Source organism: Scyliorhinus torazame, chromosome 6 (assembly GCF_047496885.1).
Source record: "Scyliorhinus torazame isolate Kashiwa2021f chromosome 6, sScyTor2.1, whole genome shotgun sequence".
In the NCBI taxonomy this organism is placed as follows: Eukaryota; Metazoa; Chordata; class Chondrichthyes; order Carcharhiniformes; family Scyliorhinidae; genus Scyliorhinus; species Scyliorhinus torazame.
This window is the reverse complement of record NC_092712.1, coordinates 117993099-118010583: the sequence shown is the minus strand read 5'-3', so window position 1 is coordinate 118010583 and position 17485 is coordinate 117993099. Positions and strand designations below refer to the sequence as shown.

The window sequence follows — 17485 nt, the reverse complement described above, 5'->3', positions numbered from 1 at the left end:
CCCTCATGTCTATTCCTGGAAGGAGAACAGCTGTGACCTGTGTTTAAGCCCCTCAGATCGATTAGCTGCAAGCCATTCATCCATTTCTGGCATTGGGCTGTGATTGACAGCTTCCACAAAACAGCTGTGAGCCTTGCTTCATTCATCTTCTTCGTGGATGAGTAAGTCTGAGAGATGAAACCACAATGATTTCAAACATCAACCACATCAAAGAGAGTTAAGTGCATTCCAAGCATGCCCCTTCATTCTTGAGTGACGGTGCTGAGCTAGAAATTGACAGTTCTTAATAGCACGTACCCCGATCCCACCACCAGTGGGGGACTGGAGAAGCAGGTGCCAATCCCAATTTTTCCTGGACACCCAATTCTCCGCCGCATCGGGAACCCTGCTATCGGCGGCGGGCACAGAGATTCCAGCCCACTGTGTTCAGGTTAACGGTACAAAATCCTCAGGCATGACATATTGAACTGCCTCAGGGCAGCACGGTAGCATAGTGGATAGCACAATTGCTTCACAGCTCCAGGGTCCCAGGTTCGATTCCGGCTTGGGTCACTGTCTGTGCGGAGTCTGCACGTCCTCCCCGTGTGTGCGTGGGTTTCCTCCGGGTGCTACGGTTTCCTCCCACAGACCAAAGTTGTGCAGGTTAGGTGGATTGGCCATGCTAAATTGCCCTTAGTGTTGGGTGGGGTTACTGGGTTATGGGGATAGGGTGGAGGTGTGAGCTTGGGTAGGGTGCTCTTTCCAAGAGCCGGTGCAGACTCGATGGGCCGAATGGCCTCCTTCTGCACTGTAAATTGTATGTATGTATATTGACCATGTAACAACTTCCCCAAATCAATACCAGACTTAATGGGTTAAATTATGAGGACAAGTTGCTCAACTTGGCTTGCATTTCCTTAAGTATGGAAGGTTGAAATCTGATGCAATTCACGTATAGCAAATGAAAGAATTGACATGCCCAATACAGAAAAGATATTTCCTCTGATGTTGGAATCCAGAACGAGGGGCTCAGTCTTAAAATTAGAACCAAGTAATTCAGGAAGCACTTCTTCACACACAGTGGGTAGTGGAAATCTGCTACTCGTTCCTCCAAAATCCTGTGATTAATGAGTTATTTGAAGCCTCTAAGACTCAGATTTGACTTTTTTTTAGTTAAGAATATCAAGGGAGTAAAGGTAGGTGAATGTAGTTCAGTTACAGATCAACCACAACATAATTGAGTGCAAAACAGGCTCAAGGGGCTGACTAGCCTCTTCTTGTTCCTTTGCAAATGTGTTTATTTTCAGCTCCAGTTTCTGTCCAGCAAATGGTCGTGACTATGAACATTTCCTACCACTTTGTTCCATTTGTTCAAATGTATTTTGGCTTGTAGCTCCTTGTGAATCTAACACACAGTAATTTAAATTCCCTGAGCTTTGGCCATTGTGTATCAATTATTATTTTTTCAAATTTGTGAGACAGTCTGGAGTTTAAAAAAAAAGTTAGTCAGGTTGGATAGCTTGTGTACAAAAGCAAAGCACAATGGATGGCTCACTTGGTGCTGAGAAAAAAGAGAAATGGAAGAACCATACTTTATCATGTCAGGTGTGAATTATTGATCACTTTCTATTACAATGCAAAATTAATTGAGCTTAATTACTGTAAAAACATATTGTATTGGTGGTATAATTTATTTATTCTGTTACTTAATATATTTGTTTAACAATTAAAGCACTAGGCCAGTCAAGTCTAGTGATGTTCTGCTGCATTACCGAGACACGGACAGGAAACAAACTGCTGAAATAATCGGAAAAAGGTCTATGTCCATTACCCAAACACGCTGTGAATCTTTTCTGGAAATTTGGGAAAATTGAGATATTAGCCCGGACAGAGGGAGGCAGTGCCAGCTGCAAGAGTAGTCCGAAACACAACTCAAAAATATCTAAAAGACATCCAAGAACATAAAAATGGTTTGTGCCAAGTTGGATTTTCCAAAGCTCTTTTATCATTTGCGAGAACAGGAGCGCAACAGGAAAGAAGAAATGAGCAAACCACACCAATCATCATCGTGCGTTACTGAACGGCTAGTTCAAGGACAAACTGGCGAACATCTGACAATTACTATACAATTACAGGGGTGGCACAGTGACCCACTGGTTAGCACTGCTTCCTCACAGCGCCACAGACCCTGGTTCGATTCCCACCTCAGGTGACTGTGTGGAGTTTGCACATTCTACCCATGTCTGTGTAGATTTCCTCCAGTTGCTCCAATTTCCTCCCACAGTCCAAAGATGTGCAGGTTAGGTGGATTGGCTATGATAAATTGCCCCTTAGGGTGAGGTTCCAGGAATAGTGTGGGGGATTGGGCCTGGGTAGAGTGGTATTTTGAAGGGTCGGTGCAGACTGGATGGGCTGAACGGCCTCCTGCACTGTAGGGATTCTATGATCTCACACCTATTCAGGCATGGAATGTTGGAAAGCCAATGAAAGGAAGAGATTTCTATTTTGTTTTTAAAATCAGTGTTGGAAGCAGGCACAAGATGGCCGACTTTGGATTACATATAATTCTGTGAAGTAGCAATCATTGCAAAAACATTTTCTTTTATTTCTGCTTGCCCACTGCGTTTCAATTGCTTTCAAGTCTACGTGACACAAAAGTAGCCTTATGAATAAACATTGTTGCTTATTTTCAATGAGCCCATTCATGACATTGGAAAAGTGATAACCTTCAACAGTTTTCATTCGTTTTAATCTTCAGGACATCAACTTAATCAATATGTTGGTTGATAATGTTACAATCGGTGAATGGAACCTCCAGGGTCTTCCAAGTGATGATCTGTCAATACAGAATGGTATCATAGTAACCAAGGCAACCAGGTACCCACTTCTGATTGACCCACAAGGACAAGGCAAGATCTGGATTAAAAATAGAGAAAAGAACAATGAGTTGCAGGCAAGTCTGGGAAAATGGTTTTGCTTATAATGGGGTAAGATTTCCACCTTGGGTGTGATTGCTGATTGAGGGTCAGTTTAGCTCAATTGGCTGGATAGCTGGTTCATGATGCAGAGTAAGGCCAACAGGGCGGTTTCAATTCCTGTATTGGCTGAGGTTATTCATGAAGGTCCTACCTTCTCAACCTTTCCTCGCACCTGAGGTGTGGTGATCCTCAGGTTAAATCACCACTAGTCAGCTCTCCCCCTCAAAGGGGAAAGCAGTCTATGGTCACCTGGGACTATGGTGACTCAAAATTGCTGATTCTGGCCCAATTGTGTCCATCCCACTGAATTTCCATCAAATTGATTGACAACTTTTCAAAGGAAAAATCTGCCAATAACCAATTTGGTAGCCTTTTAAAATGTAATTTTTGAAAAACATTTTTTGCTTTAAAAAATATTCCTTCATATAGTTAAAAGGAGCTGTTTAGCACAGGGCTAAATCGCTGTCTTTGAAAGCAGACTAAAGCAGGCCAGCAGCACGGTTCGATTCCCGTAACAGCCTCCCCGAACAGGCGCCGGAATGTGGCGACTAGGGGCTTTTCGCAGTAACTTCATTTGAAGCCTACTTGTGACAATAAGCGATTTTCATTTCATTTCAAGTGATAATTTGAAATTTGATTAAAACAGCTGATAATAGTTTATAGGAGAAATATAACGGTTTCTAATCATCACCAGAATAACCAAATTTTAAATTGCTTTAAAAAAAATTCTATTTATTTTGAGTTACAGTAGTCTGTTTATTACCAAATCAGAACAAAAGTCATATTTAAAAGCTTTTGAAATGGATTGTTTAATAATGTTCTTGCACAAGAACCAGTTTATTAAAGCCTCCTTGCATTCCTGCATATGAACTCTTCATAGTAATTAATTCACGCTGGGTGTTTGGCCAATGTTGTGCACAGGGCCTGAATTCCATTTCTGGGTTGCAAAAATTTGAGTTGTGCTGAACACTGTTTAAGTTTAATCTTTTGTGACTGTTTGGTTGATTTTGGCCAAATTGTGTCAAAACAAATAACAATCAAGCAGAAACACTAGGCATACATCTTATAATTGCCCCAAATTTAAAATATCAATATTAGAAAATGCCAGTGATTTAAAATAATGGAGAATATGTCTGTGTAAAACAGTCATTGGGCTGGATTTTCCGTTTCAGCGGCTAAGTGCTGACGCCAGCTGAAGCATGTGTGGTCTTTTACGACCAAAAAATTGGCATCGACCCCTCGCCGATTCCGGCACCACTGAAGGGCTAGCACAGGCGCCGGGTGAAATTCCTGGCTGCCGCACTGAAAAAGGCTGAAGATTGGCCGGGTCCATGTCTGCGCATGCACACAACTGACAACCTGCAGCGGTCGCGCCATACAACATGGTGTCGGCCGTGCGCGGAGCCGACCCGGCATCCGCGACCCCACAGGCTACCCCCTGGCCACCCCACACCAGTCTTCCCAGCCCTCTCGGAAGCCACCCCCCAGCCAGCAGCACGGATCCAGGCTGAGTGTGACAGCGCGGGACACAGTCCGCAGCCGCCACACCATGTTCCCGCACGGCTGAGACCACATGTCAACTACGTAGTCGGGAACTAGGCCCATCGGTGGCGAAGCATCATGGGAGGGCCGGCCAATGATGCACCAATGCCGTTGCGACAACGTGTGGTGCGCTACGCGATGACGCCATTTTGGAGGGGGCGGAGCATGGCTGACCGGCATCAAACCGGCATTGGCCCCGATTTCGACGTCAGAGTCGATTCTCCACCCGATCGCCAATTACGATAGCGCCATCGGGCAATGGAGAATCCCGCCCATTGTTTTCTTTAAGGTAAACAGACCATTTCAATGCACCTTTGCCGCTATTGCCCTCAACATGCATCATAAATGTTATTCATCTCATATAATTCATGCAATTCATTGTTGTTTGTGGAATTCCGGGTGGGATTCTCTCAGCCAGGGCCGGGTCGGAGAATCCCCGCGACCGGTGCAAATCGCGGCACGGCACCCCAATGCCGGGACACGATTCTCCGTGGAGCGGAAAATCGGCACCATTGGTGCCAGCGTGATTGGCGTGGCGGCAGTCGGGGGCCGTTCTACGTGGTCTCCCCACTGATTCTAGGCCCGGGATGGGCCGAGCGGCCGTCGTAAAAATCCCGAGTCCCGCCGGCGGTGTTCTAATCTGCTCTCAGCCGGCGGGACCTCAGCGTGAAAGTTCCGTGGTCTGTGGGGGGGGAAGTTGGGGGCTGGTTTAACACAGGGCTAAATAGCTGGCTTTTAAAGCAGACCAAGGCAGGCCAGCAGCATGGTTCAATTTTCATACCAGCCTCCCCGAACAGGCGCCGGAATGTGGCGACGAGGGGCTTTTCACAGTAACTTCATTTGAAGCCTACCTGTGACAATAAGCGATTTTCATTTCATTTTATTTCATTTTTTCCACTTAAGGGGCAATTTAGCATGACCAATCCACCTAACCTGCACATCTGTGGGTTGTGGGGGTGAAACCCATGCAGACATGGGGAGAATGTGCAAACTCCACACGGACAGTGATCCAGGGCTGGGATTCGAACCCGGGTCCTCAGCACCGCAGTCCCAGTGCTAACCACTGCGCCACATGCCGCCCTACCTAATGATTAAGCTAATGGGCAGCATGGTAGCATAGTGGTTAGCACTATGGCTTCACAGCGCCAGGGTCCCAGGTTCGATTCCCGGCTTGGGCCACCGTTTGTGTGGAGTCTGCACGTTCTCCCTGTGTCTGCGTGGGTTTCCTCCGGGTGCTCGGATTCCTCCCACAAGTCCCGGAAGATGAGCTATTAGGCAATTTGGACATTCTAAATTCACCCTCTGTGTACCCGACCAGGCGACGAAGTGTGGCAACGCGGGGCTTTTCACAGTATCTTCATTGCAGTGTTAATGTAAGCCTACTTGTGACAACGTTTTTGCAGTGTATGACAGCAGGTGGGAAAGATGACATGAAGCCACCGGCCACAACAGCAGCTTCCTCTGCCTTATTGTTGAGCACACAGAAAAAATAATTCCAAGGAGCAGGTCCTATGCTGGCGGCCCATCCTGCTCGTGACTTATTTCCTAAAAGATCAGGGCACCTTTTTTAAAGAGTGCCCAAAACAAAAAAATTAGAAAAATAATCCCCTCCCATCCCCAAACACCACTCCAACCCCATGGAATAACGCCCCCCCCCTCGCCCTCCCACCAGACAACACAACAAACCCCTCATGGAAGTCACCCATGCAACACCCGCAATGGACACCTCCGGCACTGCCAAGGAGCAGAACCGTGGGGCATTGCCTGTGTAATGCTGGGGACAGTGCTTGGGCAGTGCCAATGGGCCATACCAGGGCGCAGTGCCCAGGCCACGACCCTCTTCCCCCGATCCAAGAACTCACCTAAATCTCTTTTGTGGATTCTGCTCTTCTGCTCGCCAGGTGCACGCCGTGGGAGACATGTCATGATTCATGTCAGCATGCCCTCACACCAACCAGAATTGACAACCTTAACGGCGGAGGGACTATCAAGCATTAAGACTTGATCCAGAGCAGCCTAAATTGGGAAAAGATTCTGAAATGCATGTTGAGCTCATTATTTACATGCTCAAATGACCTAACACCTGTTTCAGGCATGGGTTATGAACACCTATATTTCTGCCTTGACCAATTTGGTGGCCAAAGCACTTCTAGCATGGAATGTGAATGTGCGTGCCATCCGCCAAAATTGCATTTTTAGGTGCTTGTTGTATGCCTGTAACACAGGTGTGGCATCAACTAATTTCCAGTTATCTCTTCATATAAATAAAAATATTATTATTTCCCAAGTGATGTTATAACTGGATGGGAAGGTCCCAGAATGGAACCCTGGCTCAAAAGTTCATAACTTGTACTTTTCTTTGTAAAACGTGGAGAGACGAATCATGGGACCGCTAATTAGTTTTAACAAGAAAAAAACCATTTATTAAACATGAAAAACTTGGATTATGATACAATACTCCTTCACTTCCCCTTAGCTTAACAAAAATATCAGATTTTAAGATTAATATGGATTGCAAAGTGCATCTTCAGCTACAATGGTCCCATTAACAGAAAGTCCATTTTAAGCATGTAGATTGGTCACATACACACACTCTTCTCCAAACCCAAGTTAATGTCTGTGGTTTTCTCATCAGAATCCCTCCAGATGATTGTACAAGGGAGTTTCCAAGCTCCACTCCTAACAATACACTTGGTTCACATTAATAATTTCCATTAGCGGTTGGCAGTCCAAAATCTAGGTCATGTTTTCCAAATGCCTCTTTTAAACTGAGCTACTGCTCCACTTTCAACAGTGAATCCAGTTTAGGATTTTCACCAACCCCTTTAGGATTTCTTTGTCATGAGAGCTGTACAAACTGTTCACAATCGCTTTAACTCTCAATTCCCAGACTGTATTAAAATTACATCAGACATTTAATTTACCATTGAAGTCTGCTTCACCACTTTAACTCTGGTTACTGCAGTTGTCTCTTTAACTCAGAATGTTTTGTTTACTCTTCCTTGAATTTTTCTGTTATTCTTTGATGACTCCAGTCACCTTAGATATTCTTTCTGTCCCAACACCCTGGTTATCTGGACTGTACTTTGTTCCTCAGGAAGTTTGAAACTCCCTTGTCCTGACAGAGTTGAGAGAAGTTCACTCTCCAGTGTCCTGTCTCCAACTGCAATATATCCAGCTCAAACTAAAACTTAAAAGTTTTGTTTTATCCTTACAAGGGCCTCCAGTTGCTGAGCACCCCCTGCGAGTTCAATTTGTGATTCCACTCAATCCTACTCCCATCTATTCTCATCTAAATCTACCATTGTAATTCACTATTCCCTTCTCTCTCATGTGCTTATTTATATTCCAATTACATACATCTGTACTATTTGTTTCAACCATTTTGTGTGGTAATGAGTTCCACATTCTCATCGTAATAAAAACGTATCATAAGAAATAAGAGCAGGAGCAGAATATTTGGCCCCTCAAGTCTGTTCTTCCAGTCAGTTAGATCATGGCTGATCTGATTTGGCCTTAAACTCAATTTTCCTGCCTGTCCCCAAAACCCTTGGCTCTCTTGTCAATCAAAAATCTGTCCAACTCAAACCTTGACTACATTCAATGACCCAGCCTCTGCGGTTCACCGGGAGAGAAAGTTACAAATATTAACAACCGCCTGAGAAAATTAATTTCTCCTCACCTCAGTCTTAAACATTTTGAAATTGTGACTTCTAGTTTTAGATTCTTTCATAAAGGGAAACATCCTTTCATTCCTGTCAAGTCCCCTCAGATTCTTATATGTTTCCATTTCTTCAAAATTCTCATGAGTGTAGGCCCAACTTGCTGAACGTTTCCTCATGAGGCAACCATTTCACCCCAGGAATCAGCTTTGAGAATCTTCCCTGTACCAATTTCTTTGGGTAAAGTTTTTTCTGAACTCCATAATTTCTTGGAAACTATCTTATATTGAGGCTTCTTGTTATGCTCTTTCCCACTGGAGGAAACATTCTTTCTCTATCTGCTAGACCATAATATTAAAGACCTCTACTACATCACCCTTCTTTCTTCCTTTTTCAAGAGAAAATAGGCAAAGCCTGTCAATTCTGGCCTGATCTATATGCTGTACTCACACTTTTTCTGATATCAACACAGCAAATCTTCTCTGAACCCTCTCCAGAGCCTCTATATCATTTCTGAACAAGAACTCCATGCAGTATTCTTAAGTGTGGACTAGCCAACTTTTGTTTTTAATATGTCCTTGGGATGTGGGCGTTGCTGGCTGGGCCAGCATTTGTTGCCCATCCCTAATTTCCTTTGAACTGAGTGGCTTGCTAGGCCATTTAAGTGAGGGGGCAGTTAAGAGTCAACTGCATCACTGTGTGGGTCAGGAGTCACATGAAGGCAAGACTAGGTAAGGACGGCAGATAGCCTTCCCTGAAGGACATCAGTGATCCAGATGGGTTTTTACAACAATCAGCAATGGTTTCATGGTCATAATTAGAATTAATTCCAGATTTTCTTTTATTGAATTAAAATTTCACCATCCGCCATGGTGGGACTCGAATCCACAATGTCAGAGGGTACCCTGGGTCTCCAGATTACTAATCCAGTGACAATGCCACTGCCACCCCAGTTTGATACAGGTATTGCATTACTTCTCTAACCTTCAATTCTATTCCCTCAAAATAAAACCTACTACTTAGTTTGCTTTTTAATGGCCTCACCAAGCTGTGCCATAATTTTTAGTAATTGGTGCGTATGCACTCAGAAATCCCTTTGTTCCTCTATTCCACGGAACATTGTACTTCCTTACCTCATATTTTTCTGTGTTGTACCTCCTTTGCCAATTATATCCCCATTTTGCAAGTTTATTAATGTCCACTCATCACTTGTGGCATTTGTCCTCGGTGTTGACTATCCCCTCCAATTTGTGGCATCCAGTATTTTCCCACTAAGTGGTGGAAGTCCCACTCTCATCTTGTTAGGACCACCCCTGTCAAAATATCATTGTGAGGCAACCTTTTCAACCCTGCTGCTTCAAGATTGCCTTTCTTACCAGTAGGGGAAAGATTGGGGGGTGGGAGGGGGGGGGGGGGGGAGCAATATGCTGTGCAGTAAAATTCACCCTATTGTTTTTGATTCCAAAGTCTATATAGTTAATATAAATTGTGAACACAGTGCTCCCAGCACTGATCCTTGTGGCATACTACTTCCCATCTTCTACCATTCTTAATAACTCTTCTTTGCTCCTTTTCTGTCTTGATGCCAGCTAAAAATCCAATCTGGCACCTGTCCCCTGGATCCCCATTTTCTGAGGTTACTCATTTGTCTATTATCAGGCTCCTTATTGAAAGTGTTTTGAAAATGTAGATAAATTACATCTACTGAATTCCCATTGTCTATCCTCTCTCTCTTACCTCATCAAACATATTACATTTTCCTTTTCAAAATCCATGCTTATTACTCATTGTTGTATTCTTTGTTTCTATATATCCTATTATTTCTAAATATTCTTCTACTTTACTGAGAGTGTACCTTTCAAGTTTGTATATAACAACAGATGTTTTAGTCACCCAAACGAAAAGTCAGAAATATTTTATAATAACTGTCTCATCTTTGGCACATGCCAGAGGGAAAGATGGCCTCCTTCTGTGTTGTACGATTCTACAATGCACTACAAGGAAATTGACTATTTAAATTCTTGAGAGACCTCACGTATTCAGTTCCCTGTGCATCGGTCAACTTAATTCCCGTAAACGTCGACTCCACAAAGTCACATTGTATCTGCATGTATAAATGCACAATACTTTCACTTGATGTGGCTAGCTCTTGAAGGTGTCAGAAAAATTGATGTGAAATTGAACATACAGTCTGAGGGAGCATGCGACCGGAGTCATATATTCTGAAATGTTCTTTTGGAGTTTTGGGAACAATTTTTTGAAACAAGCCTAGTTGTAGCTTCCATTTCTTATTAATTTCACTGAATGTTTTTTACTAATCGTATGATTACATTTTGTTTCTGTAGATAACATCACTAAATCATAAGTACTTCAGAAGTCACCTAGAGGACTGTCTATCTTTGGGACGACCCCTGCTAATGGAGGATGTCGGAGAGGAGTTGGATCCTGCTCTTGACAATGTGCTGGAAAAGAACTTTATTAAATCAGGATCAACTTACAAAGTAAGATCAAGTTTGAAAGTAATTATGCATTTTAAAGAAATAAATGTTTACTCACAGTGGGATTTTTATATTGTTAAAAAGAATCACACCTCATTCAAATAATAAAAGCTGATTTGATTTAATAAAAATATTGTGAATGGATAACAGCTAAACTTGACTAATAATACCATTGTGATACTATGTGACATGTGCAACTGAATTATTCCCGAGTTCTGATCCTTCCATTGGGAATGAATGTGGTTCGGGAACCCGGGCAGGTTGGCGCCGGGACCCAAGAAGTAGATTTTTGAGGAGACAACTAATTAAGGGGCTACCTTCAGAATCCCTGACCAATTAAGGACAGAGGGTGGGTTCCGAGGCTGGAGAACCAATAGGATTGAAAAATGGGTAGCCCCGCCATTAGATGTGGGACTGCTGATGTGCGTAGGGGAACAAGAAGGTGCCTCAAGAAGGAGGGACCCTTTGAAATACTTTTCAAAGAGTGAAACTAAAAAGTGGCCACAATTGCCAGACCATCAATATGGAAGAGAAACCCTTCACAGGATGGCCCATACCCACAGCTGTAGCCATCTGACATTCCTGGCTGAAATTGGAGGTGGAGGGTTAAGTTAATGAGGCACTGTTGACCCCTCCCCCCCCACCCCCACCCCCACCCCCACCCACCCACAACATACACACAGACAGGCAGACACACACACACACACATGACAAGCATTTGGAAAATTCCAGATAGCTTTTGAGAAGTGCCCTCAGTGGTCAGGTTAACAGTCTTGTATCCGCCACTAGCATTCAGATGGAGTAACCTCCCAACCCAGCTTCAATGAAGATTGCCTGGAAGTGGGCCTATGGTGGCAGACTGGCACACTAGCCCACAGCATGAAATTGTGGGCTCTCCCACCTTGGTCACATCTCCACAGCCAAATGAAAGTTTGGCCTGTTGAATTTTGCATTTCAATTCTCAGTTGTCTCCTTTTACCATGAGTTGAATATCTGACTACAGTTCTCCATGTTGTGTTCATAGAGCTCGCTTTAAAGGTTGTTCTGGCAAAACTGATAGTCCCTGGTTCTCATCTCCTCTTCTGAATCTTTTTGTTGTAGGAGCAGCATTTATAAGCTGCATCGTGGAGCTTTGGCCAGCAAATAGGATGCTTTGTATGTTTCAAAAATTGAAGGGTGCGATAAATGGTCTATTTAATAACTTGAAGGCAAATTCCTCCATTCATCTTGCTATATAGAATCCCATGCGCAATGGCTGATGATATTCAGATCCCGGTGAATCAGCAACTCTATCGAATCAGATGATGGGCGGGATTTTCCTCAGCGGCACACCACAGGCCGATCCCAAGATCTTCTGGTCCCGCCATTGTCAATGGGGTTTCCCGTTGAATGTACTCCTTACCGTGGTGAAACCTGCCAGTGCGAACAGCCGGAAAGTTTCGGCCGGCGTTTGGTTTGTGTTCCCATCTGAGCATCCTGGCCTTCCAATATCAAGAGCTACTGAATTTTTGGTAGTAATTTTGGGCTGTACATAAACTAATTTTTGCACATCAATTACAAATTACAAGGGATGACAGCATTGAAGATCAATAGTGGACTGCACTATTAATTGTATTAACATTTGACTGTTTTTTCTAAATTGAGCACAGATTGGATACAGACAAAGCTCACTTTTATATTTTAATTCTTTGAATTATAGACACCCCCATCCAACCTCATATAAACTCACAAACAATTCCTTTCTTAAATGTTTTGTTCTCTATTGTTGGGTGTTCTGGATCACAAACAGGTCACCAACACTGGAAGTGGTGCAACTCTATTTTATTATAAGGTTAACTATATTAACATACTTGAACTGTGAGTAAATGCAATACCAGCTTTAACTGTTGACCCTTGCCTAGTCCTAACCAGGTGATGCACTCAGCACATGGGGAATGTCTGTGTTGCAGGCTGTGAGCTCTGTGCTCCGAGCTGGCTGCAACTAGAATGAGCGGGAACTCTCCTGTCCCCTGTCTTTATAGTGCGTGTGCTCTCACTGGTGATTGGCTGCGGTGTTGTGTATGCTGATTGGTCCCACTGCATGTCCATCAGTGTGTGTGTGTGTCTGCACCATAATATACTGGTGTATGACAGGTGTGTTAAATTTTCTCAAACCTTTCAAAAATGTGATGTGTGACCTTCTAAATAATTGCAGACTTTGAATAGGTGAACACACCAAAGCCAGTAATTACCTTTACAAAGAACATTTATATTCTTTCACATTTAAAATTTTGCAATAAATGCAAACAAATGGATGAGAAGAAATAAACATATTGCACCCACTTCTTTGATGCTAGGTAAAGGTTGGTGACAAAGAAATTGATGTGATGTTGGGATTCACCTTGTACATCACCACCAAACTGGCCAATCCTGCTTACACCCCTGAGATCAGTGCTAAGACTGCCATTATCGATTTTACTGTCACGATGAGAGGGCTAGAAGACCAACTTCTCGGTCGAGTCATCCTCATTGAGAAACAGGTGGGTAAAGACACGCAACAAAGAAATAAGAAATAGCGAAGCAGTTGTCACTGCTAAATAAAATTAATGTGAAATGAGGCTGATCTGTAGCAACAAATGAACAAAAGACCAAAAAAAATATGTTGCAGTGCCTACAATTTATTTTCAGGATATTGTTGAATCATTTTATATTGGACATATACATGATCATATTTATCACACAATTGGCAAATTTTAGACCTATCGATATTTTTTGTACCCTTTCCTAAAATGTTGGGGTTCAAGGGTCGACAAGTCACTCTTTGGCGGAATGAAAATAATCAGCTGCTCTCAGTCCTTGCAAACTGTCCTTCTGTAATATCAACTGGAGACCCTGGAGTACAATCCAAGTGTTGAATTTTTCTTCTGAAAATGGGAATATAATCTGCACTAATGTTATATCTTATCTGGAAAGCGTGGGATATGGTGAATGACATATTTGAATCAAAATTCTATTAACAACAATACTTATTGAAATACAGCACAAGATTGGCCAAATAGAGCTATTGTTGACATCTATGCTGTAACTTCATGCAATTTTCTACGCCTGAACATCTTGATGTCAGAGGTGTACTTTTATATTCACTGATTAACTGAGTGGTTGATGCAAAATGTTAATGCTAGACCTTTACACTGATATCTCTGGACAGATTATTGGATTTAAGTAACTTCTACTTCAATAACCCCCCGTAGCACAGTGGTTAGCACCGTTGCTTCACAGCTCCAGGGACCCGAGTTCGATTCCCAGCTTGGATCACTGTCTGTGCGGAGTCTGCACTTTCTCCCCATGTCTCCGTGGGTTTCCTCCGGGTGCTCCGGTTTCCTCCCACAAGTCACGACAGACGTGCTTATTAGGTAAAGCGAACCTCATGAATTCTCCCTCTGTGTACCCGAACAGGCGCAGGAGTGTGAGGACGAGGGGATTTTCACAGTAACTTCATTGCAGTGTTAATGTAAACCTGCTTGTGACACTAATAAAGATTGTTATTATGGAAGATCTATGATACCTAGCACACTTGACAAAAACATATTCAAACAATGTAGAGCAGCAATCAACAAAGCCAGTATTAAACCACAAATCTAAAATAATGGAATACAAGTCAGAGGAATTCTGTAATTAAACTATACTGTGTTGTTAAATTTAAAAAAACAGAAAGTACTCAACAGGCTAGGCAGGATCAGTGGAGGGAGAAGCTAATTTAACACTTCAGTTGATGACTTTTCATCAGAATTATATATACTGTCATGTGAGAGTACCTTTAAGAAATGGGTCTTTATCAAATAATGTAGTGGATGTACCTTTAGGAAAGGGGTGTTTATCAAATAGCTGCAGCGATGTCAGGTGGAGCTGGGCTGTCTGTGTTTACTTTCGTTTTTGAGCTGGCAGCTACAGTGTGTGTTCAGTTTAGTTTTCAGAGTTGGAGCTGCATCCAGCCAAACAAGGTGTAATTTTGATCTCTCGCTACATGAAAAGAATGTCTTCAGATCACTTGCTAATTTAAACGTGATAACTGCTCTCAGTAGAGAATTTAAACCTGCTGTTGTTGTTAAAGAGGATATTTGTCTTATGGATGTTGCTAGGAAAGATTAAGGATTACTTATAGAGTACTGTATTCTTTGGGGGAAGTATTTGAGTTGATAGTTGCTAAGATGTTTACTGTGTGTTTATAAAATGATAACTGGATTCATATAATAAACATTGTTTTGTTTTAAATGTACTTTAGATCTCTGTTGCGTCACACCTGTAGACCTGTAGAGTGGGCCCTTGTGCTCCCCATAACCAAAATCTATTAAAAGTTGGCGTCAGGTGAACTCCATGATACACTTTGGGGTTCTCTAAATCCTGGCTCGTAATAATACTGTGCTCTGGGTCACCTTGAGTACTTTATCCATTCCTGGTTGCTGAGAAGAACTGAAGAGATTTGGGTGCTTCAGAAACGTGGGGTGGGATTCTCCACTTGGAGGTGCCGAACTCGCGTTTGGCAATCGGCCGGAGAAAACCGTTTCCAACCAAATCGGGGCAGCGCCGCTTTCGCGATGCTCCACCCCCTCCAAAGCACCATATCGACATTGCCTGAGGCCCACCCACCGTTGCTCCGCCTCCGACTGGCTGAGTTCCCAACGGCGTCGGTCGCTTGTGCCATCATCCGTCGGGAACTCAGTGTGGCGGCTGCGGACTCAGTCCAGCGCTGCCACAGTCGGGGGAGGGCCGATTCGCGGGCATGGGGGACTTTGTCAGGACTGGGAGCATTGTTAGGGGGTGGTCTGGGGATCACGAGCCGGCCAAAGGGGGGGCACTATTTTGCAGGCTGGATCCGTGCACAGCCGGCGCCATGTTGCACGGCATGGCATGCTAGCCCCCAGCCAAACGGAGGATCGGTGGCCATTTTGCGCCGGATTTTGGGGTGTAAAACGCCACCGTTGTGGCGTATCAGGGAGAATTTCAACCCCTATGATCGATTTAAACCCTCCTTACTGTTGAGCCTCAAACACCCCTCACCCTCACCGCACTCAACCCCTCACCTCCTTAACCTCATCCCCTTAACTCCTCACATCCGTACTCCACTCACTCCTCACCTATGAACAGAACTCACAATCCCAATTATAATAGTTGGAAGTTATTGAACAGCCCAATAAACTAGCCATGCAAACCACCTGACTATTTAAAACAATTGTGTAAACAGTCAAATATTTGTAAAATGATTAGGCTGTTGGATTAGAGCCAGGAGTCTGTAACTCTCCCCAAGTAAGCACGCTGACTTCAGAATTGCTATAACAGATACCTAGATTAAATAGAAGCAATGGGATAACCTTTAAAAAATAGGCATTGTTACCAACGGCAAACCCAGCCTTGTTAACCCTGCAAAATCCTCCTTAATATCTGGGGCCTTGTGCCAAAGTATGAAGACCTGTCTCACAGATGAGTCAAGCAATAGCCTGACATAGTCATACTCACAGAATCATACATTAAAGACAATGTCACAGACACCACTATCATCATTCCTGGGTATGATCTGTCTCACCAGCAGGACAGACCCAGCAGAGGGGGCGGCACAGTGGTATACTGTCAGGAGGGAGTTGCCCTGGGAGTCCTCAACATCGACTCTGGACCCCGTGAAGCCACATGGCTTCAGATTAAAATGGGCAAGGAAATCTCCTGCTGATTACACACACCATCCACCATCAGCTAATGAAGCAGTACTCCTCCATGTTGAACACCACTTGGAGGAAGCACTGAGGGTGGCATGGGTGGATAATATACTCTGGGTGGGGGACTTTAATATCTATCATCAAGAGTGGCTCGGTATTACCACCACAGACAGAGCTGGCCGGGTCCTAAAGGACATAGCTGCTAGACTGGGATTGCAGCAGGTGGTGAGGGAACCAACAAGAGGGAAAAACATACTTGACATCATCCTCACCAACCTGCCTGCTGCAGATGCATCAGTCCATACAATACTGGTAGAAGTAACCAGCGCACAGTCCTTGTGGAGACAAAGTCCCATCTTCACATTGAGGATACCCTCCATCGTGATGTGTGGCACTACCACCGTGCTCAATGGGATAGACTTCGAACAGATCCAGCAACTCAAGACTGGGCATCCATGAGGCACTGTGGGCCATCAGCAGCAGCACAAGTATTCAACTAATACCTGCAACCTCATGGCCCGGCATATCCCCCACTCTACCATTACCACCAAGCCAGGGACAAACCCTGGCTCAATGAAGAGTGCAGGAGAGCATGCCAGGAGGAATATCAGGCGTACCAAAAAATGAGGTGTTGACCTGGTGAAGCTATAACACAGGACTACTTGTGTACCAAACAGCATAAACAGCAAGTAATGAGGGCAGCACGGTGGCATAGTGGTTAGCACTGCTGTCTCACAGCTCACAGCTCCGAGGCCCCAGGTTCGATCCAGGCTCTGGGTCACTGTTCGTGTGGATTTTGCGCATTCTCCCCGTGTTTGCATGAGTTTAGCCCCCCAATCTAAAGATGTGCAGGGTAGGTGGATTGGCCATGCTAAATTGTCCCTTGATTGGAAAAAAAGAATTGGGTATTCTAAATTAAAATTAAATAAACAGCAAGTAATAGACAGAGCTAAGCAACTCCACAACAAACGCATCAGATTTAAACTTTGCAGTCCTGCCACATCCAGCCACGAATGGTGGTGGACACTTAAACAACTCACGGGAGGAGGAGGCTCCACAAATATCCTCATCCTTAATGCTGGAGGAGCCCAGCACATATGTGCAAAGACTAGGCCGCAATATTCGCAACAATCTTCAGC

The 17485-nt window shown here is 43.9% G+C and overlaps 1 protein-coding gene across 1 annotated transcript in view; it reads left to right on the top strand.

Annotated features, from left to right (window-relative positions):
* dnah5l (dynein, axonemal, heavy chain 5 like) overlaps positions 1–17485 on the top strand; it is a 585621-nt gene that overhangs the window by 424108 nt on the left and 144028 nt on the right. Inside the window, exons 62-64 of the mRNA XM_072508719.1 lie at positions 2738–2932; positions 10507–10662; positions 12996–13178. Coding sequence (XP_072364820.1) covers positions 2738–2932; positions 10507–10662; positions 12996–13178 — 534 coding nt within the window. The remainder of the gene's footprint in view (positions 1–2737; positions 2933–10506; positions 10663–12995; positions 13179–17485) is intronic.